The sequence below is a fragment of the Ictidomys tridecemlineatus genome, chromosome 2 (assembly GCF_052094955.1).
Source record: "Ictidomys tridecemlineatus isolate mIctTri1 chromosome 2, mIctTri1.hap1, whole genome shotgun sequence".
Classification (NCBI taxonomy): Eukaryota; Metazoa; Chordata; class Mammalia; order Rodentia; family Sciuridae; genus Ictidomys; species Ictidomys tridecemlineatus.
In genome coordinates, this window is record NC_135478.1 from 1,169,146 (window position 1) to 1,197,110 (window position 27,965).

The 27,965-nt window shown below is 58.3% G+C and overlaps 1 protein-coding gene across 4 annotated transcripts; it reads right to left on the bottom strand.

Moving 5' to 3' along the window:
• Positions 1–626: 626 nt before the first annotated feature.
• On the bottom strand, positions 627–27,672 carry Rexo1 (RNA exonuclease 1 homolog). 4 transcript variants are annotated; one of them, XM_078033005.1, is made up of 16 exons: positions 27,180–27,672; positions 10,968–12,745; positions 9,941–10,045; positions 8,943–9,192; positions 7,036–7,199; positions 6,215–6,361; positions 5,868–5,991; positions 4,940–5,053; positions 4,725–4,862; positions 4,524–4,637; positions 3,864–3,937; positions 3,370–3,480; positions 2,938–3,053; positions 2,689–2,827; positions 2,451–2,571; positions 627–2,383 (listed from the first exon to the last, which is right to left on the bottom strand). In XM_078033005.1, exons 1-16 carry the CDS (start codon positions 27,334–27,336, stop codon positions 2,295–2,297), a joined length of 3,741 nt encoding a protein of 1,246 aa, XP_077889131.1. In that variant the 5' UTR covers positions 27,337–27,672; the 3' UTR covers positions 627–2,294. The 4 variants fall into 4 exon arrangements, with proteins under 4 accessions (XP_077889131.1, XP_077889143.1, XP_077889138.1 ...); XM_078033017.1 differs by having other exon boundaries at positions 8,943–9,156; positions 27,180–27,671; XM_078033012.1 differs by having other exon boundaries at positions 6,230–6,361; positions 27,180–27,671.
• Positions 27,673–27,965: the final 293 nt, after the last annotated feature.

The window sequence follows — 27,965 nt, forward strand, 5'->3', positions numbered from 1 at the left end:
AGGGCAAGCTTGTTTGACTCTTAGGGTGCCTAAGATTGATTAAAGCAAAAGGCACTTATCTGACACCCAGTCATTGGTTATAAGACTCCAGTGGGAGGAGTCCTAAGAAATCTTTCTGGTACCCTTTAGCCAAGTGCAGTGGCGCATGCCTGTGATCCCAGCAGCCCAGGAGGCTGAGACAAGAGGATGGCAAATTCAAAACCAGCCTCAGCAACAGCGAGGCCCTAAGCAACTCGGTGAGATCCCCTCTCTAAATAAAATACAAAATAGGGCTGGGGTGTGGCTCAGTGGCCGAGTGCCCAAGTTCAATCCCCAGTAGGAAAAAAAAAAAATGGTACCCTTTAGAAGAGTCCTTGCTTTGGAGAGCTGTGGCACCAGATCTCCCCACCCTCCACAGGGGGTCACCCCAGTGGAGACAAAGCATTTCCCAAGCACAGAAGATCAGGTGTGCAAAGGCCTTGAGGCCTCCAGGGCCAACAGACCAGTTTGGCAGGCAGAAGAGGAGCTGGCCCTCAGTTATCAGCTGGCTTGTTGGCCAGCCTCTGGAGCTCCCCAACTGCCCACAACCTCCCTGGGGCAGCACGTGCGTCCTGGGGAAAAGGAGTTGATATCACACAGACACGGGCTTCTGTGAATACATCGGCACCATTTATTTAGAAAATGCCTTGTTTACAGAAGGTGGGGGACAGTCAACTTGGTCAAAAGAACAGCCCCCTAGGGTGAAGATGGCCTGACTTAACTAAGGACACCCACAGGGCTAGGCACCCCAGCATGGACCCCAGGGCTGCAGGAGTCCCTTATCCTTGCAGCCTGGGGACAGAAAGTGCTGGGGGAGTGCCCTCCATGTCCTTAGCCCTCAGCCCTACTCTCCTGGCCTTCAACAGCCTAAGTGACCAGGATGGCAGACTACCTCTTCCAGGCAGCCAACGGTACCCTGGCCCAGGCCTCCACCCTGCCCTGAAGCTGAAGTCCCCATCTCCTGGTCCGAGAAGTTCTCCAGCCTAATGGCCTTGGGCCTCCTCTTACCCCAACCAGCCAGCACAAGTCACAGATAGGGCCACTCAGCCACAGTTGGTGCAGCTGGCATTTCATGGCCAGGGGATGGAGAGGCACGCGGTGGGCCAGGCCTTCCGCAGATGAGAGCAGGCGTCACTCCGTCTACCCAGGGGCCCGTGTGTGCAGCGCACCCGCCAGAGCAGGCAAGGTGGGGCTGAGTCTACCCTCACTCAGCGTCCCTCAGGCAGGGGACGGGAAGTGGGGCTGGCTGCTCTAAGACACCCAGGCAAGCTCCAGGGCTGCTCCAGGACAGGGTCCTCAAGCAGGGATGGCTTGGGCCTAGAGAGGCCATCTGATGAAGGTGAGACAAGGCCCACTTGCTCTCCTCACCTGGCCCCGGGGTTGGTGGCCCCACAGGGTGTGTGCGGAGGTCTTGCTGGGCACCAGGAGCACCACCAGACCATGGAGTCTAAAATCCATACAAACATTTATTGTCCCTGCCCAGGGTGGGAGAGAGTGGGGTACAGAGAACCCCATGGGGAGGAGGGCGGGGCTCTGGTGGGAAGACAGTGTCCAGAGGCTGGCGGGCCCAGGGGGCTGGTTTGGCTCTCAGAGGTCACGGAAGTCTACCTGGGCGGGGGAGGCGGTTCTGGAAGCCAGCCACCCAAGCACAAGGAGCTCTCTGGAGCCCAGAGCGGGACATCCAGGCCCACCTGGGCTGGATCTTTGTGAAAGGCACCCGGGCCACTGGCTCGGGTCTGGCTAGCCCACCCCTGTCCCCCAGGAGGGAAGCCGCACCAGGGCCTTGTTCCTCCGGTGGGGGAGGTAACTGTGCAAGTCAACAGGTTTAAATTAATAATAATAAAAATAACAATACAAAATAAAAAAAAAGAACCCCTGTCTCAAACAAGCCCACAACAGCCCGCCCTGCCCTGACCACGTCACCGCATACGAAGAGCAGGGACAGGCCAGGTCCCACTGCCCTGGACATACAACTGGAACCTGGCAGGGGCTGGGTCTGTCCTGGTCAGCAGCAGTCTTCAGACAGGACAGGCCTAGGAGGGGGGCAAGGACGTGGGGACAGGCATGAGGGGCCACGGCAGGGGCTGGGCTGCAGGGTTGTCTTTGCACTCTGCTCTCTCATGGCGCTGGCTCGTCCCGCTTCTGGGTTCCGTGTCTTGGCGAGGCGCACAGCATTAGCTCTCGAGATTTATTGCACTGTTTTGGAAGAGGCCTGGGGCTAAGGACGGGCCGGGGCTGCAGGAGAGGTGGGTGGGCGGCGGGTGGGCGGGCGGGAGTCATCGCTTGGTCTTAGCGTCTTCTCGGATCTTCCAGATCACTAGGTGCATGCAGGCGCTGGCGTCCTCGCTGGAGCTGTGCCCGTCCACTGCAGGGCAGACACAGTTACTGGTCGCCCTTGCTGGGGAAGAGGGCCCCCAGGGCAGGCCACTCACCATTGTCCTGGATGATCTGTCTGAGGTAGTCGGCCATGAGGTTCCGCAGGGAGCGCTTATAGGGGAGGCCCAGGCGGTGAGGGAACAGTACAGATGTGTCCACCACGGTGCTGTGGATGACCTGTGGGCAGGTGGGCAGGCAGGGTACCTCAGGACCTGGGCAGATGCACCCCCACATCCCATGGGGCCCAGAACAAAGATCCACAGGGACTCTGGGCACAATCCAGATGGGTGCTACCTTCAAGGCCAGCAGGTCACTCTCCAGGCTATGTCCAATGAGGATGGTGTCGGCGCTGAACATGCTCAACAGGACAGCCTGGACGTCCCGCAGCGTGATGCTTGTGTCCGCGAGGTCAGCCTCTGTTACCCCTGAAAACCTGGTGGGAGTAGGGGAGACAGGACCGTAGGCTGAGCAGGTGGTGGGGAGGGGACAGTGGCTGGCAACCAGTTGCCAGCTGGGGTTCCTGCTGCTGGGGCTGGGCCACACCTGGTGTTGTAGTCGACGATTTCATTGTCGGGCTTGACGAAGGTGTCATACACCACACGCATCTCTGTGTCCACCACTGTGACGCGTGTCAGCTCCAGGCCATATGTGGTGTAAGACTGCGGGAGCCAAGGGACAGGCCTCAGACACAGCCTCGTCCCCCAGAGGCCTATGGGGTGGAGGCAGAGCCCCACTTACAGATGGGGAAACAGGCAAGAGACCTACAGGGCCTCAGTGGAGGGCAAGCCCCCTGCCTCCAGAGGCACAGGGACCCTGGGCACACTTTGGTGTGCGGGAAGCACAGCACTCCTGGGGCACGCCCACCTGGGAGTAGCCCCGGGCAGGCACCTCCCTGCCTCCGGTGCTAGACCTGTGCTGGCTCAAGTTCCTGCCCCACAGGCTGTGACGAGTGCCTGTATCCATAGGAGAACTCACCATCTCACAGTCCAGGGCGTAGATTCCTGCGTGAGTGTCTTCTGAAAGCTCCTTCTCGAAGGTCCTCACAAAGCCTTCCAGGTTTTCCTTCCGGCCGTCCTGTACGTGTTGCTGGGGGTAGGGAAAGGGGCTCAGGGACAGAGCCCCCAGGCCAGGGGCTGCTGGGCAGGCTGAGCTCTTGTGTTCACCCTCAAGCCCATTTGTGGTAGAGAAGACCAGACCCCACGTCAGGTAGGTTCTGTGCCAGTTGGTGACCCTCAGCCTGAGCCGGGATTGCGGTTGGGAGCTTGCTGAGAAGACACGGCAAAGGGAGGGCTCCCAGGATGGCTGGGCCCTCGACCTCTGGGCACCTGGGCTCCATGGCACCTTGGTAAGGGCTGGCTAACTGGGCCATCTGCCAGGACCTGAGGCCAGGCTGCAATGTGTCCCTTGACCCCAAACCAGTCTAGAGTCAGAAGGCAAGAGCCTAGAGTGGGTACCAGGGCAGGACTCACCTTTGCGACCTGACAGCCAACGGAGCCAACGGCTGCCGAGCAGCACATGTACTGCGTCTCCCAGCCCCCAGCCACTGAGGGAGAGACAGCGGTCAGGGGCACAGCCTGGGTGTCCCAGCACCTCCACCACCAGGCTGGCCTGTGCCAGGACAGGGCTTCCTAGCAGAGGGATGCTGGCCCCCTTCTGTGGTGTGGCAGCCAGGCTCTACTATGCAGTGAGGACGGGGAACTCAGGGGCTGAGCTGGAAGCAACTGGGTCCTTCCCCAGCAGCTTAGAAGCCAGGAAGCAGCAGGCATGGGCACCACGCAGGCCTGCAGGAGTGACAGGGCCTACAGCGGGCTGTGCCGGCAGGTGTGAAGCAGCACCAGGCAGGCCACGTGCGCCTGGGCTGGGGCCCGCACGACTCGACCAAGTGGAACTGGGAACAGCAGGACAGGACGAGCCCTGTGTTCCCAGGGTGGCAACAGCCTCTGCGTTTCTACTTTTACAGAGGCAGACGGAAAGGGCAGCGGGGGCAAGGAGCGGGCATTTGGACATTGTTACAGGAAAGGAGGAGGAAAGGAAACCAGCAGGGGGTCAGGGAGTAGCCAGCGAGGCCCTGCCCCGGGCAGCCAGGGCCCCAGTGGGGTCTGTGGGTGGGGCCTGGGTGTGGGCCTCACCTCGGCTCCGCCGGAGCCGCCCCCAGTGGTAGTGGCACTCCTCCTCGCGGACGCAGCGGCCGGAGGAGGACACCAGGTACTCGGTGCCACAGCGGCAGCAGACTCTGCAGGAGGCTGAGTGGAGAGGCCAGAGCAGGGTGAGGGCTGGGCAGCCCTGCCCTCTGCACCCACCCACCCACCCAGGCAGGGGAGGCGACTCACGGTCCTTGGGCTTCTTCTCCTCGGCTGAGAGGATGACGGCGCCGCCAGGCCGCTCGGGGTGGGGGAAGGGGTAGCCGTTCTCCTGCAGCTGCTCCGGGGTGAGCAGGTAGTCCCTGAGGCGGCTGTAGAGGGCGGCCCCTGCAGACGGCGGCCTGTCAGCCCACGCAGCCTGGCCAGGGCTGGGAGGGTGGCCAGGCTGGGAGGGACCCGCTCACCTTTCAGGTCCTCCACCCGGGGACTGCTGGGGCGGCTGAGTGAGAAGCTGGTCTTGGCGGCCAACTTCCCCCCTAGCACCACCTCATGGGACACGACCCTCCGGCCACTGGCTTCTGGAAGGAAGCGGGTGAAGGAGGAAGAGGGGTGCACTAAACATCTGTCTAGTGCTGGCTGGGCACCCCAAACTGCTCCCCCGGCGGCCACCCAGCTCCCTGTGCCTCAATGCCCTTCCAGGACAGTTCCCCACTGCCCACAGGGCCTCGACCAGCAACAGGAGGCATGGCTGTGCCAGGCAGCCCCTCCCCACGAGAGCTCTGTGCGGGGCAGAGGCCCCCAGGAGAGGCTCTCCCTCCCTGGAGGGAGAGGGAGGCCGGGCTGACTGTCATCCAGCGGTCTTCCACGGCTTTGTGCTGCTACAGCCGGAGGCCTGCAAAGGCCACCAGACACCTCTGAGTGCGGGCTGAGAAGCTAATGGAGGCAGGGGGCCTGGAGGCCAGCGGGGGAGGCGAGAGCGAGCTGGGGACACGCCAGCTGATTGCTTAATGCACCCTCTCGAGAGGCAGTAATGAAATGTCTTAACCCGGCTCTTTCTTCCTCCCCAGAGCTTAATGCACAGAGCACAGCCCGGGCGCCAGAGCCTCTTCTTTGAAGAGGCTGTGAGCGGCTCCATTAGCGGGTGGCCCCTCAGCTCCGAGGCCACACTTGCCAAGGCGGGTGGTTAATGGTGAGAAGAGGCCAGGTCCACCTCAGGCAGCAGCCCGAGCGCAGGCAGCCACAGCCTGGCAGTGCTGTGCTTCCCCTCGAGGCTTTTGTCTGGGATCTTGGTGGGCTTCGGGCTGCCTGACCCTTGCGGGCCCTACTCCCAGTCCCTCTGATGGAGGCGACAGCCTACATCTTCTACATACAGCCCCTGCCCCCAGAACTTACTGCTGAGACCAGGCACAGTGCTGGGGACCAGGCCCCTGAGCTTCTTGAGTGTGTTCACAGCGACATTCAAGTAGATATTCTTGCTGGGGCTGCGGTCATAGGCCACCTTCTCCTCATTCAGCGCCTGGACAGGACACACGGCACTCAGCCCTCAGGCCCCGACAGGCACCCTGGAGCCCCAGCAGCAGGTCAGGAGGTAACCAGGGAGATGCCAGGACCAGTCAGGTCTCAGTACCAGAGAGAGGGCTGAGAGCCAGGGAAATGTCTGGTGACTGTCCCAGCCCCCAGCCACTAGACACAGCCGCCACAGCCACCAGCCCTGCCCAGCCAGCCAACAGGACACTCACTTCTGGGGCCCCCACCTTCTCTATGGCCTCCTGGTTGGATGAGCAGAACTTGAGACACTCCTCAATAAACAGGTTGAGATAGCGTTGGCGGATGACGGTGGGGACCTTGCCTCCAAACTCTTTTGGGATAATGGGTTTCTTTAGACTCTGGAGAAAAAAGAGAAATAGCAGAGGATCCTGGGTTGGACACTCAACATCATGCTACCCACCACGAGCCCCGCCGTGCACTATGGATGCCAGAGACGGCAGTGTGCATTTAAGGCACCAGCGCAGGCCACCAGCTGGGACAGAAGCACCACACACAGTGTCAGCAACGAAGACACGTGAGTGTGGAGGGCAAGTGGGGCTCAGACTTCCAAAACCCAGAAGTTCTCTAAAAACAGTGCATGAGGCCTGGGGCTGGGGCTCAGCGGTAGAACGCTTGCCTAGCACGTGCAAGGCCCTGGGTTCGATCCTTAGCACCCCATAAAAATAAAATAAAGATACTGTGTCCATCTACAAATAAAAAATAAAATATTAAAAATAAAAGAGTGCCTGAGGGCTGAGGTGCAGCTCAGTGATGGAGCACTTGCCCAGTATGCCCAAGGTTCTGAGTTCATTCACTCTAAAATGTAAACCCCAAGTATTTAACTGAACACACAGAGGGAAAGAAACAGAACAAAAATAAAATAAAAACACAGGCACATAAGACCTCACAGAGGGAACCCAGAAGAATGAAGACCCTGCTCCTGCGTGTCAGAGAACGGGATGGAGAGGCTGAGGAAGGAGCCCAGAGGCTGCCAACAGGGACCTGTGGCTGGCAGCCAGCTGGTGCCCATTACCTGTAGAGATGGACTGTGGGCGACGCGCTTGGGGGTGATGGTGGTGGTGGTCTTGGACGCCATCCCTGACAGCGTGCGCGTCTTCAGCGGCTGGCTGCCAGGCTCAGGGCCATGGGAGGCCTGGCTGCTGCTGGCCGAGAGGGTCCTCTTGGCACCTGTGGGGGCTGGCGGGGTACAGGGGACGTGAGTACAGGAAGAGAGGAGGCCCATCACCGAGCTGCGCAGCACCAGGCAGCTCCGGTCGTTGAGAGTCAGCAGGACGTGCATCTCTGAGTGCAGGGGGAGCGGCCGGGGCGCAGAGCTCGGGCTGCGGAATGGCATTAGGCTCTATCTGCTTTCTGGTAAGTCCATTGAGACGGGGAAACAAAAATCAGCTGTGGAGGCCGGCTCAGGCAACGTCGCCGTCGGGGTGGTCTGGCGAGTGGCGAGGGGCACACTGGGCCTCTGCCACATGTTCCGGCCCCCGACTCCGAGGCATTGACGTCTGAGGAGGACGCCCTGGCTCCTGGGCAAAGGACCAGAGGGTATGGGACGGCCCCGGCCAGTCATTATGACAAGCCACCAGGCTGCCCAGCACTGCCTCTGTGTTCTGCCTGTCCCTTTGATGAGGTCACAAACCAAACAGTCGCCCCCGGAGGAGAGCAGGGCTGCGGGGGAGGGGCTGTCTCTGAGGCAGGTCACTCAGGGTGGCTGGGCCAGGCATGGGTCTGTGAGGTTGGGTATCTGGATGGCCCTGAACCCGGAGTGACACTGCGGAAGGGCACATGGGCACACACTGGGGTACATGCCCTCACTCTCGTGTTAAGGATCTGGATGGGCAGCTTCTCCCCAAAGTCCATCTGGCCCTTTGTGGGGGTTCCACAGCTGGGATTACAGTGGCCCTAGAATGGTTCTTGCCCATCCTATCTGAGAAGCGGGCCACGTGAGCCCCACTGACCTGCTCGAGCCAGCCCCCAGGGAGGAGGGGAAGAAGAGAGCTGTGGACAAGCTGTGCACGAGCCTCTGTAGCCGGCATCCACCCCTGACTGGTGCTAGCAGCTTCCAGGCTCTGCAGTGCACACACTGGGCTGCTCAAGCACCCACGAACCCCTCCTCATTCAGGTCATCCCTGTGGTGGGGAGCACAGTGTCTGGAGTGCCAGGCTGCCCAGGATGCTCTGTGACAGCTCTGCCCTCAAAGCGTCAAATATGAGTAGGAGACCCAGGGAAGACACCGACTTGGGAAGCCTCCCTTCCTGGCAGGTGCTGAGGCTTCCCTGACCCCACCCAGCAGAAGCTGCATTTCTTCTTCCTTTTTTCGGTACTGGGTGCTTATCCACTGAGCCATGATTGTGCCCAGCTCAGAATCTCTACTTTGAGGAGTCCTCCAGGTGATTCCACCTGTCACCTGCCTCCAGGGTGACCTCCTGGATGCAGATACCAGAGATGAAAACGCTCATACAAAACAGGACTGTCTCTCCTTTCAATGTACTGCCCACCTGCCCACTGAGGTGTGGTCATGATGGGGAAAAGTGCCCCCTGAGAAACACAGTCCCACCCACCCCAGTAAAAATGGCTGCAGAGACTCATGAGAGCCCACACCCACTCATTCAGAACCTGCCAGATGCAAAGCCACAAGAGCTAGAGCTGGTACCACCCTGGTACCAGTCCCTACTGGTTTTTTGGCCTCTAACATCCCAGGGTGGTTGGGTCAGGGAGGATAATGAAGATGGTCCAGTAAGGAAGACTCTCATCCCCAGAGAGGTTAACTGAGATCCCAGGGCAGTGCCGAGGTCATTAAGTAGTACAGGGTGGCCAGGCCAGTGACCCTGGGGCTCTGCCTGTTCTTGTACCCAACAAGAAACATTCCCAAGCCCCTCCTCCCACACCCTCCTCCCAGCAAGGGCCAGGGCTGGGGCGGGGACTCACCCGTGGCCAAGCGGGGGTTGGGGGTGTGGGCGATCCTCCGTTTCTCGCCAGGTGCAGCAATGTGGACGGAGGAGGGCTTTTCAGCTGGCCGGGGGGCGGCCTGCAGCCAGCTGGCGGACTCCCTCTGCATCTGCTGGGCCCGCCTGTAGCACACCTCCTGGGCAGTCGGGAGCCGGGCTGGGGGCACCGCTGGACCCCTCCTCGGGGGCTCCGCCTGGATGAAGTCACATCCTGGTGCTTGGCTGCCTGTCTGGAGCACCCAGAGCAGGTGGCCCCAGGGAGGCTGCCAGCAAGGCAGCAGCGGCTCCAAAGATGGGTAGGCAGCCCCTCCAGTCACCCCTGAGCCTCTGCAGGGGACCAGCACAGAGACTCGGCCCCCAAGCTCACACTGCCCGAGGTCCAGAAGCATCTGCCTGACCTGCCTTCTTGGCTCCAGCCTCCCCAGTACCAAGGCCATGCCACTGGGTCCTGATATACAGGCAGGGTGGGGCAGAAATCCCTGGGCCTCTGATTAGGGCAATGCTTCAATCCAATCCTGCCTGATAAAAAATTCCTTTGGATTCCAGCTTCCTGAATCCCTTGGCCCCTCCTCCCAGGAAGGGCCTGATGACAGAAGCCACTGGAACTCCTGGTTGCTGACCTTGGAGCCAGGGTTTCTACCCTGGCTTTCCAGTGCTAACTCACTGTCCCCCATGGCTACAGGAGAGAAAGCAAAGGCTCAGGTAGGACAACCTGCACCAGGTCACAGCCCACTGGGGTCAGGACTCATGGCGGTCTCCCCTGCTCTGTGACACCTGCCCAGCGTGGGGGAGAATCTGAGGATATTATGTGGGTAGAATGCATCTCTCCCCCAGGACACAGCAGCTGCTGAAACAAGTCTGCCAAGTTCCCTGAACAGGAACACAAGGGGTCTGACGTCCACAGAGGTGCCAGGGATAAAGGGGCTACGCCCTCCTCCCCTGAGAGTCTCCACCCAGGACCAAAATGCCAGCCCTTACCTCCTTGCCTTGCTTGGAAAGATGCGAGATTCTCCTCTTCTGCCCTGGGAACAGAGTGGTCAGGCCGGCATGCCCCTTCTCCTCACTCTTCTCATCCTTGGGGGGCTGAAACACACGGCCGCTCCTCAACATGGATGTCTCCGCCAGGCCTCACGGACCTGACACGGGCACATGCCCTCCTCCCCACCCTGCCTCCAACCACCCTCCAGCGAGTGGAGGATGTGCCTTTCCAGGCCCTGATCCTGGGGCAGGCAGGACATTTCGCTGGTCTTGTAGCTGAGGCCAGTCCCACCTCTCCTGCTCCTGCAGGGCACAGGGCAGAGCTCAGGCACTGAGAACCAGATGACTCCAGACAGGCCCTGGAGGCCTGTACCTGGAGGGCTCAAGCCAAGTCCAACTTGGTTTAGGAGAGCTCCCTCTGGTGGCTGATGTGGGGACACTGGATGAGGAGGCTCAGAAAAGTCAAGGCTGGCCAGAGAACCAGGAATCCCTAATTAATGTTCTGGGGGAGTGAGGGAAGGACCAAGAGAAAAGGAGGACAGAGACCAGAGTCAGGGGAGGCTGGAAGAGAGGAGAGGGGCTAGAGGCAAGGAAGGGTAGGAGAGAGAAGTCAGAGAAGAGAGGACAGAGTGGGGAGAGGGGCTAGAAGCAAAGGGTAGGGGACAAGGAGGGCAGGGCGAGGGGCGGGTTGGGCCCGATACCCCTTTGCCGGTCAGTCTGAACGGTCAGTCCAAACGCTGCCGCGGAAACCCGGCTGGGCGGGCTGTAAGCCAAGGTCCTCTTTCTGGAGAGGGTGCGGGGGGGCAGCAGGCGGCCACCGAGGGTTCCTGAATTTTAAATGAGTTAAGAGGCCAGTGCTGAAGGAGCAGCTTCTACCAGTTGTTGAGGTTCGAGTCGTCTGGAAACAGCTGTAGGGCGGAACGTCCCCTTGCAGGGCCCTCGCCAGGGCTGAGTACCGCAGGGCCAGGACTGAACCCCAAGGCTGGCCCGACCAGGAGCCCAGCTGCAACTGCCCGGTGCCCCTCACCTGCCGGGCCAACCGGCCCTTGTCCTCCGTCTTCACACTGGTGGACTCGTTGAAAATCCGCAGGCACTCCTCCATGGGGTCGGAGTCAAAGTCGACCTCCTTCTCCAGGGCCGAGTAGTCCACATCCTCCTCTGCATCCTCCCCAGCCCCTGAGGAGGAGGAGGAGGAAGAGGAGGAGGAAGATGCAGGGGAGGGGGGCGGGGAGGCCTTGAGACGTTTGGGCAGCTGCGGGGCGGTGAGGCCCAGGCTGGAGTCCGAGTCTGAGTCTGAGTCTGAGCTGAGGCTGGGGAGGGCAGGGGGATGGACCTGCAGGGCCCTGGGCCCGGGGCCCTCCTCCTCGCTCTCATCCCCAAAGAGCTCGGCGTGGCTTAAGGCCCGCTTCTTCAGCTTGGGGGCATCCTGAGAGGCACCCTCGTCCAGCGAGCGGGCCTTGCGCTCTGCCAGCTTCCCTGATGGCATCTTCCCGCCACCCTTCCTGTCTGGCAGTTGGTGGGGACTGGGACGAGAGTCCTGGGGCCGGGGGCCCCCACTGGTGGGTCTCCCTTTCCCTGAGCTGGCCACTGGGGTGGCTGAAGATGGCTTTTTCTTGGTCCCTTCTGGCCGCTCGGCCTTATGCCGGGGGCTGCCAGTCTGCAGGCTCTTCTTTTCTGCACCTGGTTTCTCAGACCGCCCTCGGTCTTTGTCCTTGGTCTTGTCTTTCTTCCGGGCACTGTCCTTGTGGCCAAGGGATAGTGGGGTCCCACTTTTCTTCTTGGGTGTGCCTTCCTTCGGGCCACCCCGACCCTGCAAGGCCCTGGCTGGGGAGCCAGATTTGGCTGGGGACGCCCCATCTGGGCCCTTTGGGGGCTGCCCAAGGTCTCCCACGTCGCACTGAACAGCCATCTCCTTGGTCTCCCGCAGACTGCCCTCCTCGGGCTCCAGGCCCTCCTTCGGGGATGGCTTCCCAGGGATCTTGCTCTTGGGGCTTGTCCCAGCCTTGGAAGGACTGGCCTCGGCCACAGGGGAGCTGGCTGTGGCTGGCTCTTCTGCTGCAGCTGGGGTGGTGTCATCCTCAGAATCTGAGAACCTGGCATCACAGCCACCAAAAGGGTCACAGGGCTTCTTGAGAGCAGGTGTGTAGGGCTCACTGCCACGGCAGCCCCGGGGCCGCTTGGTGGCCCTCTCATCCCTGGAGCTGGCCCTGCTGAGGTGCCGGGCTGAGTAATTGGAGAGTGGATCATACTCTAGGTCAGTGGACGGCTTGGAGTTGTCCACTACATACTTGCTGCTGGGTACAGGGCGGCCGTACCTCCGGGACTGGCTTACAGCCTTGGGAACATACTCTAGGGCGCTGCTGCCCCCTCCCACCTTGCCTTGACCCCTCTCCAGAGATGCCAGGGAATACTTGCTGCCAGGTTCAGCAGGGGTAGCCAGCGGGGTGGGCTGGTAGCTGGCATCAGGGGTCAGCAGGCCATGGCTGCTAGAGGTATAGCTAAAGGTCAGAGGGAAGGCATCCTTGTCCAGGGCTGAGGTGGGGCTGGTAGCAGGACCGCAGGGGGCCAGGGCAGCAGCCCCGGTGGAACTGTACTCGGCGGAGCTGTACTCGCGAGCTGTCTCCAGTAGTTCCTGATAGCGCCGTTGCTCCAGCTCCACTTCACTGCGTACAGCCTCGATGGCCTGGTTGACCAGCTCCAGCTCCAAGATGTCCGAGCGGGGCTCATCCCCGCGGCCCAGGGCGCCATTCTCCCTCTGTGCTGGAGGCTTGGGCAGTTCGGGGTTGTATGGATCATAGCCAAGCCCTGAGAGTGAGAGAGGAGAGAAGAGCCGGTGAGCAGGCCTGAAGAGCTGCTGCATGCCGGCCTCCACAGGGCAGGGAGAGCAGAGCCAGCCCTCCTGGGACTAACCAGACTCCAGGCTCTGGCCCAGGTCCCAGCAGCCCCCACTGAGGCCCATGCAGAGGGGTGGGAAGCAGGCAGGATCCTGGCAACTGCCAACAGCAGCATGTCCCAGAGACATCCCAGCTCCGCTCAAGGAATTTACACACTGAGTTCATGATGTAAAGGCGACATGGCAGACCAGGCTACCTGGGCAGTGGGCCACACAGCCTGACAGTTCAAGGCTCTGGGCTGAGCCACCAACCAGCTCTGGCAGTGGACACAAGGGTGAGGCCTTCCATGGGAACTGGGCTCCGCTCACCCAGTGGTATGAGTATGTCACAAGGCCCGGTGTCTCCCACAGACGTTTTTGTTTTTAATTGGAATTTGAACCCAGAGGCTATATCCCTAGTCCTTTTCCTTTTTTTTTTTAAAGAGAGAGTGAGAGAGGAGAGAGAGAGAGAGAGAGAGAGAATTTTTTAATATTTATTTTTTAGTTCTCGGCGGACACAACATCTTTGTTGGTATGTGGTGCTGAGGATCGAACCCGGGCTGCACGCATGCCAGGCGCGCTACCGCTTGAGCCACATCCCCAGCCCCGTCCTTTTCCTTTTGAGACAGGATCTTGCCAAGTTGCTAAGGCTGGCCTCAAACTTGCCATCCTGCCTCAGCCTCGGAAGTCACTGGGATTATGGGCCCACACCACTGTGCAGCTTTTTTTTTGTTTCTAGCTGGGGTCTCCCCAAGTTGCCTAGCTCCCACAAACTTTTTTGCGTATGGCAAAGTTCACTAGGCCAGCCCTAACTTGGGAGAAAGTGAAAGCCGAGAAAACACCCAGCGCCAACCACCGCGGGGTGGAGGAAGAGTCCGCACTCAGCACACTGTCCTGTCACACCTGCATAAGACGTGTGAAGGAAAGAGGTCTGTTGGTGATCACACTTGTGTAGAAAACGAAAAAGCACGACACATTCAAACACTTTGAAAAACACCATGAATGGGGCAGAGAGTCAGATAGACTGGAAGACTGCATTCATGGCTGGCCAGCTGAGGGCTGTGGCCTCTAGAAGCTGGAGAAGGCAGGGCTCAGATTCTCCTTGGAGCCTCAGGAGGGACCAACCCTGCCACACCTGGACCTTAGGACTTCTGGCCTCCAGAAATGCAAGAGGACAAATGTTTATTTATTTATTTTTGCAATACTGGAGACTGAACCCGCGCTGTGCACATGCTAGGCGAGCGCTCAGCTGCTGAGCTACATTCCCAGCAGTCTATATGGTTTTAAGCTACTGATTTTGTGATAACTTGTTATAGCAGCCATAGGAAACCCATAGCCTGAAAAAGAAAACACTTGCATGGAAAAGATGACCACAAGTCGAGAGACAGAGGGGAGAAAATACACAGGTCCAACTAGCAGGACAAAAGATCCAGCCTGCTTACTCCACAGGGGCTGCCTGCCACCCAGCTGTCAGGAGGACACTCCTCCGGCTAGGGCTCAGTGGTAGAGCACTTGCCTGGCATGCGTGAGGTGCCGGGTTCGATTCTCAGCACCACATACAAACAAAATAAAGGTCCATCAACAAAAAATATTTTAAAAAAAAGAGAAGACACTACTGAGAGGAACAGGAAGAGAATGGGCAGCCAGGAGGCCACCACACGAAGTGCCGGAGATGGACTGTCCAGATCAGCGAGAGGCTCTGCCACAGCCCTGCTGCCACACAGGGTTGGGAGGGGCTATCTGGAGAGCAGCTTGTAGCACCCTAGGCTCACCCCAGCCCACCCTGCAGCCACACAGAAGAGACAGATGTGAAGGCACAGCCGGAGGCACCACCTGCAGAAAATAACAAAGGAGAGGACCTGGAAGCCTGAGCGCCATCACCTGGGGCTGAAGAGCACACTCAGTCCCACCCACAAGGTACACTGCTGTGGGAAATACAAGGACAATGGGAGTGGAGGGTGGTCAGGGGGAGCACAGTCTGTGCCCTTCAAAGCCTCTCCACAAACACAATTAAGCCAAAGATGGGAACAAGGCTGCCACCAGGTCCTTATCTTGCCAGCTGGCCAGTGGTCTCAGGGGGCGGGAGCCCTTGTGCACAGCAGTACAATGGTGTCTTCATTTATTCTGTATACAGTGCTGACAGGCATGTCTAAGATGGGCCGATAAAAAAGTGAGACAAGCCGTGGAGCCATGTAGCAAAAGTGGACAGATAGGCTGCTGCCCAGTACCAGTTCTGGGCCAGAATTCCAGTACCAAGACACTGTCTGCTTCTTAATTTTTTTTTTTTTTTTTTTTTAAAGCAGAGGGATGGGGCACCAGGATCAGAAAGTGCAGCTGCCCTGTTCCTCTGCTCAGGTATAAGTGGGGCACTCCCATCTCTAGGGCCAAGGAGCTGAGCACCCCGAATGTGAGCTCATACACTGAGGAGAGGACAGGGCTGCACCAGGAGGGCCACTGCTCTTGCCTAGTCAGCTGCCCTACCCCTTCAGGCTGCGGCAGGGGGAAGGGCGAGTATATTGAGAGTAGATCAAGGCCTGGGATTTGTTTTGTTTTGGTACCAGGGATTGAATCCAGGGGGGCTTAATCAATGAGCCACATCCCCAGCCCTTTTTATTTAGTTTGAGACGGGTCTCACTAAGTTGCTGAGGTTGGCTTGAACTTGTGATCCTCCTGCCTCAGCCTCCCAAGTCACCAGGATTACAAGCAGATGCAGTACTCATAGGCTAAGGCCTGGGGCCAGACAAAGCACACACCACCCAAACCACTCTCTAGCCCATCTCAAAGCCATTGGGATAGGACTTTAGACATCTTGTGTTTTGGAAGGAGAGGCCACTGCCTAGGTCAGGCCAGGAAGGTTCTCCCAGAAGCTGCCCACCTGAGAAAGGTACTCCTAAAAGGTCCTAGGAAAAGCTGGGTGCAGTGATGCACGCCTGTAATCCTGGCTACTTGGGAGGCTGAGGTAGGAGGACCACAAGTTTGAGGCCAGCACGGGCAACTAAGGAAGGCCCTAAACAACTCTACAGGACCATGTCTCAAATAAAAATAAAAGGGCTGAGTGTCTGGGGCTGGGGTTGTAGCTCAGTGGTAGAGCGCTCGCCTAACATGCATGAGGCACTGGGTTCAATCACCAGAACCACATAAATGTAAAATAAAGATATTGTGTCCACCTAAAACTAAAAAATACATTTTAAAAAAAGGGCTGAGTGTCCCTGGGTTCAATCCCCAGTACCAAAATAAATACATAAACAAATAAGTGGGTTCCATCCAGAGGGAGGGGTGGAGGAGGGTCAGAGCTGCTCAGACCCTAAGCTGGCTCCACCAGCCCACCCAGCCCCAGCTGAACAATCTAGCGCAGGCCAATGATGACCAATGATGTGAGCTGGTGGGCTCCAGGAGCACTGTACCAAGGGTAAAGCAACTGCCCTGCGGGGCCAAGGTCAGTTACATCCCCTTTGACCATCTATTTCCTCCAGGCACTGAAGCTCATCCCTGCACCCAAGTCCCCCTGTTGATACCATATAGTGATGCCCTGACCCAGACAGGTCCACAGAGTTGGACTGTAGCCCACTTGCAGTTCAGACCTGAGCACAGGGGCCCACAGAGTTGTGACCTGAGACTTAGGAGCCCCAATACAGAAGGGGCCAATACAAAATCACTGCCCCCTCCGCCCCTACACCCTCCCTCACAGAGCTGAATTTTGTTGTTTTCTTTTTTCTTTTTTTTTGGTACTAGGGATTGAACCCAGTGTGTTTTACTGCTAAGCCACATCCCCAGCCTTTTTTTAGTATTTGGAGATAGGGTCTCACTAAGTTGCTTAGAGCCTTGCTAAATTGCGGAGGCTGGCCTCAGAATTGCAATCTCCCTGCCTCAGCCTCCCAAGTTGCTGGGATGACAGGGGGGTGCCACCAGGTCAGCCTAGGAAAATGTTTTGCATGCTACTTGATGCACCTGTGGCTCACCTCCGCACTTGAGGTTGGGGGACACATCAAAAGGAAGAGCCTGGGCTGAGTTATGGTTTAGTGCTGCAAAATAAACTTTTTTTTTTTTAAACCAGGGATTGAACCCAAGGGTGCTTAACCACTGAGCAACATCCCCAGCCCCCCTTTATAATTGTTGAGAGACACGGTATCTCTGAGTTGCTTAGGGCCTTGCTAAATTGCGGAGGCAGGCTTTGAACTTGTGATCCTCTGCCTCAGCTCCGAGCCACTGGATTACAGGCGTACACCACCAAGCCTGGCAAAATAAACACAATTTAAAAAGGAGGACCCTGAGGTGGGATGGGCCCAGGTGGGATGGCCTTCCAGCTGTGAGAACTTGGATAGCATCTTCCATCTGTGAGAACTAATCCAGGTGGAAGCAAATAAGAACTTCTTCAGGGATTTGGAGAAAGAAGCATTTTTTGGTAAACAAGATTAACTGCATTTTTCTCAGAGTAGGGATATGGCAACTGACACAGTGACTTCAAAAGCCTAAGGCTCCTCTAGGTTGTGCCCCTCTTCCCCATCTCACCAGGGCCAGGAAGGGAGGGCACACAGCTCCAACAATCCCCAAGCCAGAGCTTCTCTGGCAGTGACTGCAGGGATGTCCCTTCCAAGGCCCCATGCCCAGCCTCCCTCCTGGCCCAGGCAGAGCTGGCTCCACTTGCTAAAGTTCCAACCACCTGGCCAGCTCTCTGTACGACCCAGTCCTGACTCAGGGGCCCTGTCACTAGTTCCCTAGAGGTGCCCAGGCACAGAGCTCCAAGTGGGCTGGACACCTGCAAGAGGGTGGTGCTTCCTTCTGGAGCCCTGGGCACTGGATCTAGGACCAGGCACAGGTCCCCATCCTTCCCAAACTCACTTTGGCTGTGGTTTTCGGCCCAGGGTACCACCTGCTTCTGAATGGGGTCTGGGTCCCCCAGGAAGCCTGGCCCAAACTCTAACTACATTCAGAATGACCAGAGGACTCTGAAAATTACAAGATGGACAGCAGAAATCCTCTGAATTCCCAGTACCTCCCCAGAGCTCTGCCTTCACCACTCCCTGCAAATGCCCTAAGCTGAGGTCACAGATGTGGAAGCAGGAGTGGGAGGGAGCATTCCTGGGTCCTGAGCCCAGGTCTCCCTCACTGCCTGGGAGGCCCGCCATCACCCACCTCCACTTCTCTCTCAGCCTCTGAGTCCCAAAGATTGATAAAGGCCAAGAGACTGCATGGGGTAGCTCCGCACTCAGGTGGTGGTCACACCACACTGACCCCCACAAGGCAGTGGGCCCACCAAGGGAAGCAGCCAAGGGCCTCCCCTCTGAGTTCTGCTAGGACACAAAGAGTCAAAGGGTTGTTGGCCACGGGGTCTCGCCCCAGACCCAGGAAGCCACCTGGGTAGCCCAAGGACTCAAAAGGACAGTCCCCAGAGCTGCCCACTGGCTCATGTCAGAGGACCCACCAACTCTGGATTTTCCCAGGAAAATGTTCTGGCAAACAGTGCCCCCTAAAGGCTACTTCAGTGGATGACAGTATAGCCCAAGGTCCCCATGGCAGGCCACCATTTGTCCTCCCAGGCCCGTGTTGGCTCACAAGGGCCTCCCTTCCCAACCACATGCAGGACATCCTCATGTCCCACCCTGGATGTTGGATGCCCAAGGCCCTCTGAGCTCAGCCCCACTGCAGCGACAGGGTCACTGACTCCAGAGAGTACCCCTATGCCTGGAGTGACAGGCACTGCACATCACTGGAGAAGGCCATTCACGGGCACCCAGAGCAGGGCCCAGCCAGTGACCAGGGTGCCAAGGCTTACAAGTGCCCCCAACCTCCCTGAAGCCCTGCCGGCTACTTGCCCCTCCCAGGGAGCCTTCCCTGCCCCAAGGCCATCCCCAGAGCGATGGCAGGGTTTCCCAGCAGGGTTAGGGTTAGGGTTAGGGTCCTGACCTGGAAAACACTGCCCAGCCAGACTGTAAGTCACTGGTGATGCTTAGTTTCCGGAGGCAAGGACAGAGAACACAAGAGCTGCCCTGGACACTCATTTATTACACAGGCTGCTGGGCTGCCCCTTCATGCCCAGCAGGCAGCCATGTCCGTTACTCAGGCTTGAGAAGGGCCCACAAATGTTCACAGAATGATGTGTGATGACAAAGATGTAGTCACAACAAGAGCTCAAGGCGGCCATTCCAACCACCAAGGATTCCTGAAGCAAAGGCAGGCAGACCGTGGGGGAGGGGAGGCTGGCCTGGAATGTGTCTTGGTGGGGGGTGCTGGAGGGGCCTGTTCTTCTCTGCCTTGCTCCCTCCTCTCCCAGTAGTCCATCACAAGCAGGAATCATCTTCATGGCTCAAATAAATGAACTGGAAATATAAAGGCCCCAGTCTTCCTACCCAGCAATGTTCCAGTATCCTAAATCCCTAATCCCAGTAGGGATTTCTGGGGTCACCTTCCTTTACCCTCAGCCTAGCAACGCCTAGGACCCAGGTGCTCACAGGGAAGCTGGGGTGGGACAAGTACGGAAGCCTTACCAGGCCGGGGTTTCAAAGGCTGTTTGTTCCAGGAATGGGGCCACGGTATCTTCTAAAATTGTGCCCACATGTCAGGGTCACAAATGAGCACCAGAGGTTTTATTCTTCACACAGCAGGCAGATGCTGGGTGATACAGGGCTGGCTTTCCAGGGAGACAGCCCACCCCGTCAGTCACTCCTCCAGCTGGCCATCTTCCTCCACCAGAACCACAGAGCCCAGTTGCCCAACACAAGGAGCTCCCCACTCCCTCCCTGCTCCAGCCACTTCCTCCAGCTGTCCAAGACCCTCCCCAGGGAGCCAGCTTCATGTGCCCACATGCAAGGCACACCTGAAGGGACAAGGGGAGCCAGGTGAAGACTCTGGCCTCACCCCACCTCCTCTGGCCTGCTCTTTGAGGCCTCAGAGCCACTGTGGGGCGTGGAGGGTGGTCTCCCCAGACAAGCAGACTGTGCCAGAACTGAGGGACAAGCATATGAGCTGCACTGCCAGGACCTGCCTAGAGTGGAAGCCAGTCCCAGACCCCCAAACATTCCCTTCCCTGGAAACCGGCAGAGCCACCGTCAGCCTGCAGCGCAATCCACTGGACCAGCAGCAGGACCCAGCCTCAACCAGGTAGGCCCAGTGCAAGCACCTGTGGATAATCAGATGAATGAGTGGAACACTGAACCAGAGCCCCAACCCTCTGAGGAGACACCAAAAGGACAAGGGACATTCCTGTGTGCGCGCGCGAGAGAGAGAGAGAGAGAGAGAAAGAGAGAGAGAGAGAGAGAGAGAGAGAGAGAGAGAGAGAGAAAGAGACAGAGACAGACAGACAGACAGACAGACACTGGGAAATGAAACCAGGGGCACTCTACCACTGAGCCACATCCCCAGCCTTGATACACAACTCCCAGCAGCTAGACGGAAGGCTAACCAGCCTCTCAGGCCCCCATCTTTGGCACACAAACCCCTGCCCCTGACTTTGAGCAGACTTAGGTCCACAGCAGCTCTCCAGGGCCTGTGCTAGGAAAGGACAGGTCACAAGTCAGCATGCCAATGGTGAGCCCTGCTGGCCTGTGGGCAGCAGCAGCACTGAGGCTGTCTCACTTGACCGCCTGGGAGGAGCCAGCCCCTCTGAAGCAGAGTTTAAGAACATTCCAGGTCCCTTGGTGGTCTGCCTCCCTGTCCAGAATCCTAAATGGTGCACCCCCACTCCACTTCCAGACCCCAGGCAAACCCCTGGGAGAGTGCACCTTTCAAAGCCAGATTAGCAACTACCTGACACCCACTTGACTTCCCTGCAAGTCCGGGTGCCAGCTCTCTCTCTCTGCTAGAGACTGGACTGTGTCTGTACTTCTGTCCCCACCCTATGCTTGTCATCCCTTTCCCTCCATCTGTCCCACAAATACTTACCGAGTCCAGGGGAGCACCAGGGAAAGCTCTGGAGGTTACAGAAGGCACTACAGCCCACAGTGTGTGTGCCCAGGTCTGGACCTTCCAGCACGCTGAGGTAGGAAGTACCAGGGCAGTTTCCCTATGAAGCCAGCAGCATCTCCCTCCTTGAGGCCTCTGGAGCACTGCTGGGCACCATAGGGCCCAGGCAACCCACCCTAGGACTACTGGTGCACACACTCACTTCCTCCAAGAGTGAGCGACCACCCAAGAGCCCCGGGGACTGGGCCACCAAGGAAAGATGGGAAAGGCAGTCAGCCAGAGAAGTGCCAGGACCTCCTTGGCATCTGCCCTGACCAGCCAATTCCCTCTCCTCTTGATCCCCTTTAGTCTTTCAGTTTTTCCTGCATGATGGGTCACAGCGACCTACTGCATACGGACGGCTCTTAAAGAGTAAGCACAGCACTGCGCACCCCAACTCAGCTTGAAGCCATCTGCTCCTCACTGTTACTCAGGTGCAGGGGATGCTGAGGGTGGAGGAGGGGCACACCCTTGCCCTGCACTGGGAAGACCTATTGCCTGCACAGGCAGGGTACACACATGTCGCATGCCCACTGAGCAGGAGACAACCAAGGCAAGGGACAGGCCCACCTCCCCGCCTAGCTAGGCCCTCCACCACAAGAAGCCAAGCTAAGATACCTTCACTTGGGACTCGACTATCTCTGTGGTCACTGAGGGCCACACCTCCTTTCCGTGGGAGTCCCTGGAGCAGGAGGAGAGCTGTGGGGGCTGGGACTGGGTGAGCACTCAGGACCTGCAGGTCCTCTAGGCAACTCCCAGCAGACAGGTGGTTCCACCCTAGCAGGCCCCAGCCTGAGCACAAGGGCTGGGGGACAGAATGTTTTCATGGTTTCTGCCGCCTCTACAGGCCCTTGGCCAGATGCTGGCATACTGGAACAAGGTGTCCTCTTGGCACTGGGCACAGTAGGGTACTGAGCAGCAACTCTGGCCTCTATCCACTCCAGACCAGGAGCTCCCATAGTTGTAATAGCCACAAATGCCCCCAGACATGGCCCAGGATTCACCAGGGAGGCAGGGTTGCAGTTTGAGATCCCAGCTGTACTGATCCACACTAAGCAGAGGACCCTAAGATGCCCAAGTGACCTTGTGCAGGAAGCCTTATTTTAAAAGCCCAAGCCAGGACGTCCAGCTGCAGGTTGGGATGGGCCAAGAAGGCAGTTTTCACAGCCCCCCTGGATATCCAGGGGGGCCCCAGTAGGGAAACTCCTCAGAAAACAACGGAATCCGGTGCGACGTGTGAGGCATGCTCATGACTACTCTACAGAGACACCAAACCCAAAGCCGTCCTCTGGCGATTAAGAAGCATTTTGACTTCTCTGTGTTCCCTAGCATTTCTAAAATGAATATCAGGCCCAGTCCAGGGTGGTAAAAGCACCGGGTCAACAGAGGCAGCCAACCCACATTGTGTTGTGCAGCTGCCGGGAGGGAGGCTTGGGCCCTGCCACGCTCACAGGGTACCTGGTGCCTTACCTCTACCCCAGCTTCCAGAGATGGGGAGAGAACCCCAGAGCCAGCCAGCAGTGAGGTCAGACCAGTGGCACTTCCACTAGGCGTGGTAAAGCTGTGTCCCAGGTCTCTGGAGTCAGGCCTGGCCATGCTGGATTTAGGTTCCCTGGGCAGGAAGAGGCTTAAAGAAAAAATAAGAGTGGCCTTCCCCAAGAAATTCCAACCACAACCAGGGGTTCTCTAGCAGGGTGACTCTGTCCATCAAATAACTTGCAAGTGTCTGGGACATCTGTGATTGTCCTGACTGGGGGGGACAGGAGTACCACCGTCATCAACTAAGGGAAGACCAGAGATGTTGCTGCACACCTACGATACACAGCCCTCCCTACCCAGGAAAATTGAATTTGACGTCCAGACTACCAACTGCTCCTTCAATGGGCTCCATAGCTCCCACCACAAAGGAGGCAGCCAAGCTGACCTGACTCTGACCACCAGCTAGTGAAGACTCCCACCCAGGTCCTGGCCAAGCCTCCTAATGTGGCAGCACTGCCCTCTGCTGGGTTTTCTTCAAGAACTGGGTCTTTCCCTGGGAGGGAGTCTAAAGCAGTTCTCTCTCCAGGAGGAACTGGGTCCTGGGAGTGCCCAGCATGTCAGGTCTCTGAGAAGAGGACGCAGGATGGCAGGATATCAGCCCTACAATGCACTTGAGAGCCCAAAGGGACCCAGCCTTAGGGATGGTACTGCTGCCAGGCCCCACTCCTTGTTCTGAGCCAGCTCACAGAGGAAGACCCCACTCTGACAGCAGAGAAGCATCACCACCTCCCTGACCTCAGCCCTGCCTGGCTGGGCATCCCTGGAGATACAGGGCTTAGTTCCTCCAGGGAACACTCAACTTTCTAAGAGCAAGTGTGTGTTCCCACAAGTCCAGTAATTCTGTCTTTCCCAGGGCAGAGTACCATGCCTGACTCCCCAGTGGGCACCAGGTGCTCCTGGTGTCAAGGGTCTGGCAGCAAGACTTGGGGGGAGACAGCAGGCAGCACTGGGTCTTCACTGCTGCACTCAGCCTGGCTCCTACCCACTGACACACATGCAGAGGTCAGGAGCTTCCCCTGCCATCTGTGAAATGGAGACGATCCTTACAACCTCTGTGTGCAGGGACACACAGAGCCCAATCAAGCACGCACTGCGAGAACCCCAAGGAACACTGCCTGGCCACACACTGGCCTGGCTCAGGAGATGCGCCCAAGACCAGGGCTGCAGTGCCAGCACAGGGAGCTCAAGGCCCTGTCGCACCTCAGCACCCTGACTGCTACCTGGGAGTGGTCTGAGGCACCTCTGCTCCAACCACACACCCAGTCCCTGACTTGGTCCCCTCCCTCCTCTCTGGCCCTGCTTGACCCAATCCTATTCCCTACAAAAAGAACAGTCCTGGGAACCACTCTAGAAGGCTCTCTGCACTTACTCAAGTCTCTGACACCATGGACACACTCCTTGGAATATGTGCTATCAATGCCTGAGCCCAGGACGACTCTTGGTAATTCCCACTAGACTCACCCCTAAGCCTGACACCCCAGACCAGAACCAGAGGTCCTCAAGGGCTGAAGCACTATGTCTCTTACCTATGGCTGTCACTCACAGCCCAACCTGCGCTGGACAGCACTCTCCCTGGTAGCTGTGGAGGCCAGAGACCCTGGAGTCAGTCTTGTCGTTGCTCGTCTCACCCATTCCTTCACTCAAAAGGAAGTTGTCATCTGGGGGGAACTTCGGCAGGAGTGGGGAAGCCAGGGCTTTGGGGCACATAAGGGATGTCAGGTGGGTCCTCTTGCCCCCCACCCCCACCCAGCCCCCAGGCCAGTCCTAAAAGAGCCCAGTACTCAGAGGATGGCCACTGTCCCTCTGACCCAGGAATACTGTCTCACCTGGCCCTCAAGTCAGAGCTCCAGATGCTGCTATCCCCTGAGGCCAGTTCCTGCCTGTCTCAGAGCCCCAGTGAATACCTAGTCCTCAGCAGGAATGATGCTCCTCCCACCTCAGATGGCCCACAGCTCCCTGAGGTCCCAAGCCCAGCCTTGTTGGCAGTTGTGGTATGGGAGACCAACCTCACACGTGACTGAGTCAACTCCCCGGCTGGGTGCTGAGGCGCTCCGTCACAGAAATGTGGCAGAGCTTTCCCCACCCTTCTTGGGTTCGAGGGACAGTGCAGGGGTGTGTCTTGCTACAGCCCATGGATGGAGCTATGCTCACCTGTTCCTTTGTAATATAACCCCTTGCCCGGTTTAGAGTAGAATCTTGCATGGAAGTGCCTTGTATGTGTCCCCTCCTCTTACTGTGCCCTTGGGTGTGGCCTACCCAGGTGTCAGTCAATCTGTTGACAGTGGACATCATGAAGACAGAATCAGCCCCCTGAAACCTGACCCCTTGCCTCATTTGAATGGCTTCTCCTCAATAAAAGGGGACAGCGCCTGCTCTTGCTCTCTCTTCCTGCGGACCCTTAAGGTCAGAGGAGCCGTCACAGAGACCCCAAAGAAAAAGGTATTTGTGTCTCTTGTGTGGTTATTTTGCGCAGCCCAGTTAGCCCAGTTTTCCTGGAGTGACCCTGAGCCTTTTAGTCGCCAACAGAAACCCAGCGTTGTGGGATAAGGCACTCCTTCCCTCAGCTTTGGTTTCTCCCCAGAGCACCTAGTTCAAGGCCATGGTGATCTAAGGAGCTGAGCTCAGTTCTAGCTCCACAGTGCTCCAGGGTGGATACTGGCTTCACACTTCTACCTCCATTTGCTCTCAGTTCCAGGAAGTCACTGCCCTGTCCACATGGAATCCCCCAAAGAGGCCAAGTGAACATGGACATGAGTTTGTTCTGTCTTTTGTTGCAGAAGCAAAGTTGGACATAAAAGTGCTTAGCAAAAAATAGGGGCTCAAAAACCAAAATGAAAGTCACAAGGAACTGACACCTGCTGGGTAAAAGCAAAGGGCAGCAGAAGGGCTGCCTCTTCCTCTGCTCTTCTACAGAGTCCAGATGGACACTGTCAAGGCTGGGCAAAAGAGGCTGACCTGAAGGCAGGCACTTCAGTGTTCCCAGTGACTCAGGAGGCTGAGGCAGGAGGATCGGAAGTTCAAGGCCAGCCTCAGCAACTTAGCAAGACCCTAGGGAACTTAGTGAGAATCTGTCTCAAATTTTTAAAGAATTAAAAGGGCTGGGGATGTGGCTCAGTAGTTAAGTGCCCCTGGGTTTGATCCCTGGTACCCAAAACAAGCCAACAAAGTGAAGGTTGAACTGAGGTGGGGCAAGGTGCCTTCTAGAAGGCAAGGACACTTCCTCCCTACTAGAAACTGGAACAAGGCTATTCGTTCTCCACCAGCAAAAAGGAAATGCAGCAACTGGCCGGGTAAGCAGACGCGTTTCCCCATAGGACTGTGGGGCACACAGAACATCACCAAAGGAACTCAAAGAAATGGCTTTTTGGGAAACAAAAGAAACTTACCAAAAGGCTGTCATGGCATAAAGGGACAACCTGAGGAATCAACACCCCTGACTTCAGAAGGCTGGAAAGCAATGCCCAGAGGACTCAGAAAGCCAAAACAGTGGGGTGTGGCTCAGGGGTGGAGTGCTTGTCCAGCATGTACAAGGCCTTGGGTCCCACCCCTAGAATTGTGAGTGTGCTCCCTCAATCCACACACACAATGAGGGTATCTGTGGATTGAGGGAGCAGTGAGGAAACTGTCAGGCTGCTCTTGCAGAACATCACATAAGACGAGCAAGAACATAAATGAAGTCAAGAAACTACATTGAGCCTCATGGCCACAGAGAAGCCTCCCACATGCACTCCCCAGCCATCCCCACCTCTGGCTGCGGTATCTGTGGGCACACAAACTTTCCTAGCTCCACAGTGTTAGGAAACAGCAAGTTCCTGAGAGGAGACCTGCATCTTATGCAGCTCTGAATCCATCACCTCTGGCCCAGCAAGGGTGCCAAGTGTCAGGTGCAGAGCTGGACCAGGAACACACTGCAGACTGCTGGGTGCAGGTGTGGGTCCTCTTGGCAGAGCTACATGGGAAACCTGAGAAACAGAAAACCATTCTCTTTTCTCTGACAAAGGAAAACAGATCCAAGATCTAACCTAGCAAGAGTGCTCCTCTTTTTAAGTCAGAAGTCAGAAGATCCTTAGCCCAAAAAATCACTACCTTTAGGAGAATGTGAGACATGTCTGAAAACAACGCTGGATGAAGAAACCTGTGGTTGAAGAAATAAGGACCCGAGGGAAGGGGACAGCCACTCCAGAGAGACAGAGGTCACCAGGAGGAGTGTGAACCACACTATGCTGGATCCCGGCTCCCAGCCTGCGCCTGCGCCGTGCTCCTCTGCTCCAGTCCAAATCCTCACAGTGCCTCAAGTCTCACCTCATCTCCCACCTCTCACAAGAGACCCTGCTGACCCCTCGCAGCGCTCAAAGGCTGCCATGACAGGAGGGTGCGACACTCAGTCCACCAAGGTCCTCTGCCCAACGAAGAGCAGGGCATTCCCTGGAAGGCCGCGCCCGTCCCAGCCAAGTGGATTCTGACTTACTCCCTGTTTGCTGGACAGACAGCAAGTGCTCCACGACCCTCGGGACACAACGACTGGAAACAGCGGTGCTGTCACCAGAGGCGCGGCTGGGACGGGTCCTGGACGTGAACAAGGGCCGCCACAGCCCACGGGGCCGAGGAGCGGCGGGAAGCCCGGCGGCCGGGCGCGGGCCCGCCTCCCCCGCCCCGCGACAGGCCCGGAGGGCGCGTCCGCCCGTTGCTCACAGCGCCGCTACTCGAGAGGAGGCTCGCAGGAGGGGAGGCTCAGGGAGGCCCAGACCCTCGCCCGGGACGCCGGGCGGGGGGACCGCGGCCCGCGAGCGGGTGGGGAAGGGGCTGGGCGGGGAACCGGGGCGCGGGCAGGCCCGGCGGTGCGGTCCAGGCCCAGGCCGGGAGCCAACCCGGCGGGCGAGCGAGCATTACCTGCTGCGGCGGACGCCGCTCCGCCACCGCCGGGCGCGCCAGGCCCCCGGGCCCCGCGGTGCCGGAAGTGGCAGTAGGGCCGCCGGCAGGGCCCCCCGGGCGCCCCCGCCCAGTAGGGGCAGTCGATAGCCCGGAAGAAGCCAGTGGAGCGTAGCATGATCCGTCCCGCGGCGGGGCCCCGGCCCGGAGCCGCCCGGGGCCCCTCACTGGCGCCGCGGTCGTCGCCGCCCGCGCCTCACGGACCCCGCCGCCGCCATCTTGCTCCGAGGCCCCCGGAGGCCCCCGGGACGCCGCCGCAAGGGACCCCGGGAGGGGCTGCCCGCGGCGTGCCTGCTCAGAAAGGCCTACGGCCGCGAGGCCGCGGCGGGTGGCGGGCCCCGGCTCCGGGACACAAGAGAGCTGGAGAGCGTGGGTGGCCCTGATCGTGGCCTCTGGAAGCTGCTCCCGCGCTGGCGCCAGGTCCTTCGCGGCACAGCCTCGCCATCTTGGGTCCCAGGCCCCTGCGGTGACTGGGCTGTCCACGGCGCGCCTGACTAGAGAAATCCCCTTGGGACTGGCTGCGGTCATTTGCATTTCGTTAGTGCACTGTCTAAAAGCGCCGGCTGGGAAACCTGCCGGCCCTCGGGCAGGTCTCCCTGTGCCGTGCGGAGAGCCACGCGTGCGCCGCTCCGCGCCCACTCAAAATCTAGTCCGCCTCGGAGTACAGTTGGCTCTCAGTGAGTGCCTTAATCCCCCCTCCTGAACCCTGTCGGCAGTGGAATCCCCTGGTCTACACTCTCTTTAGAG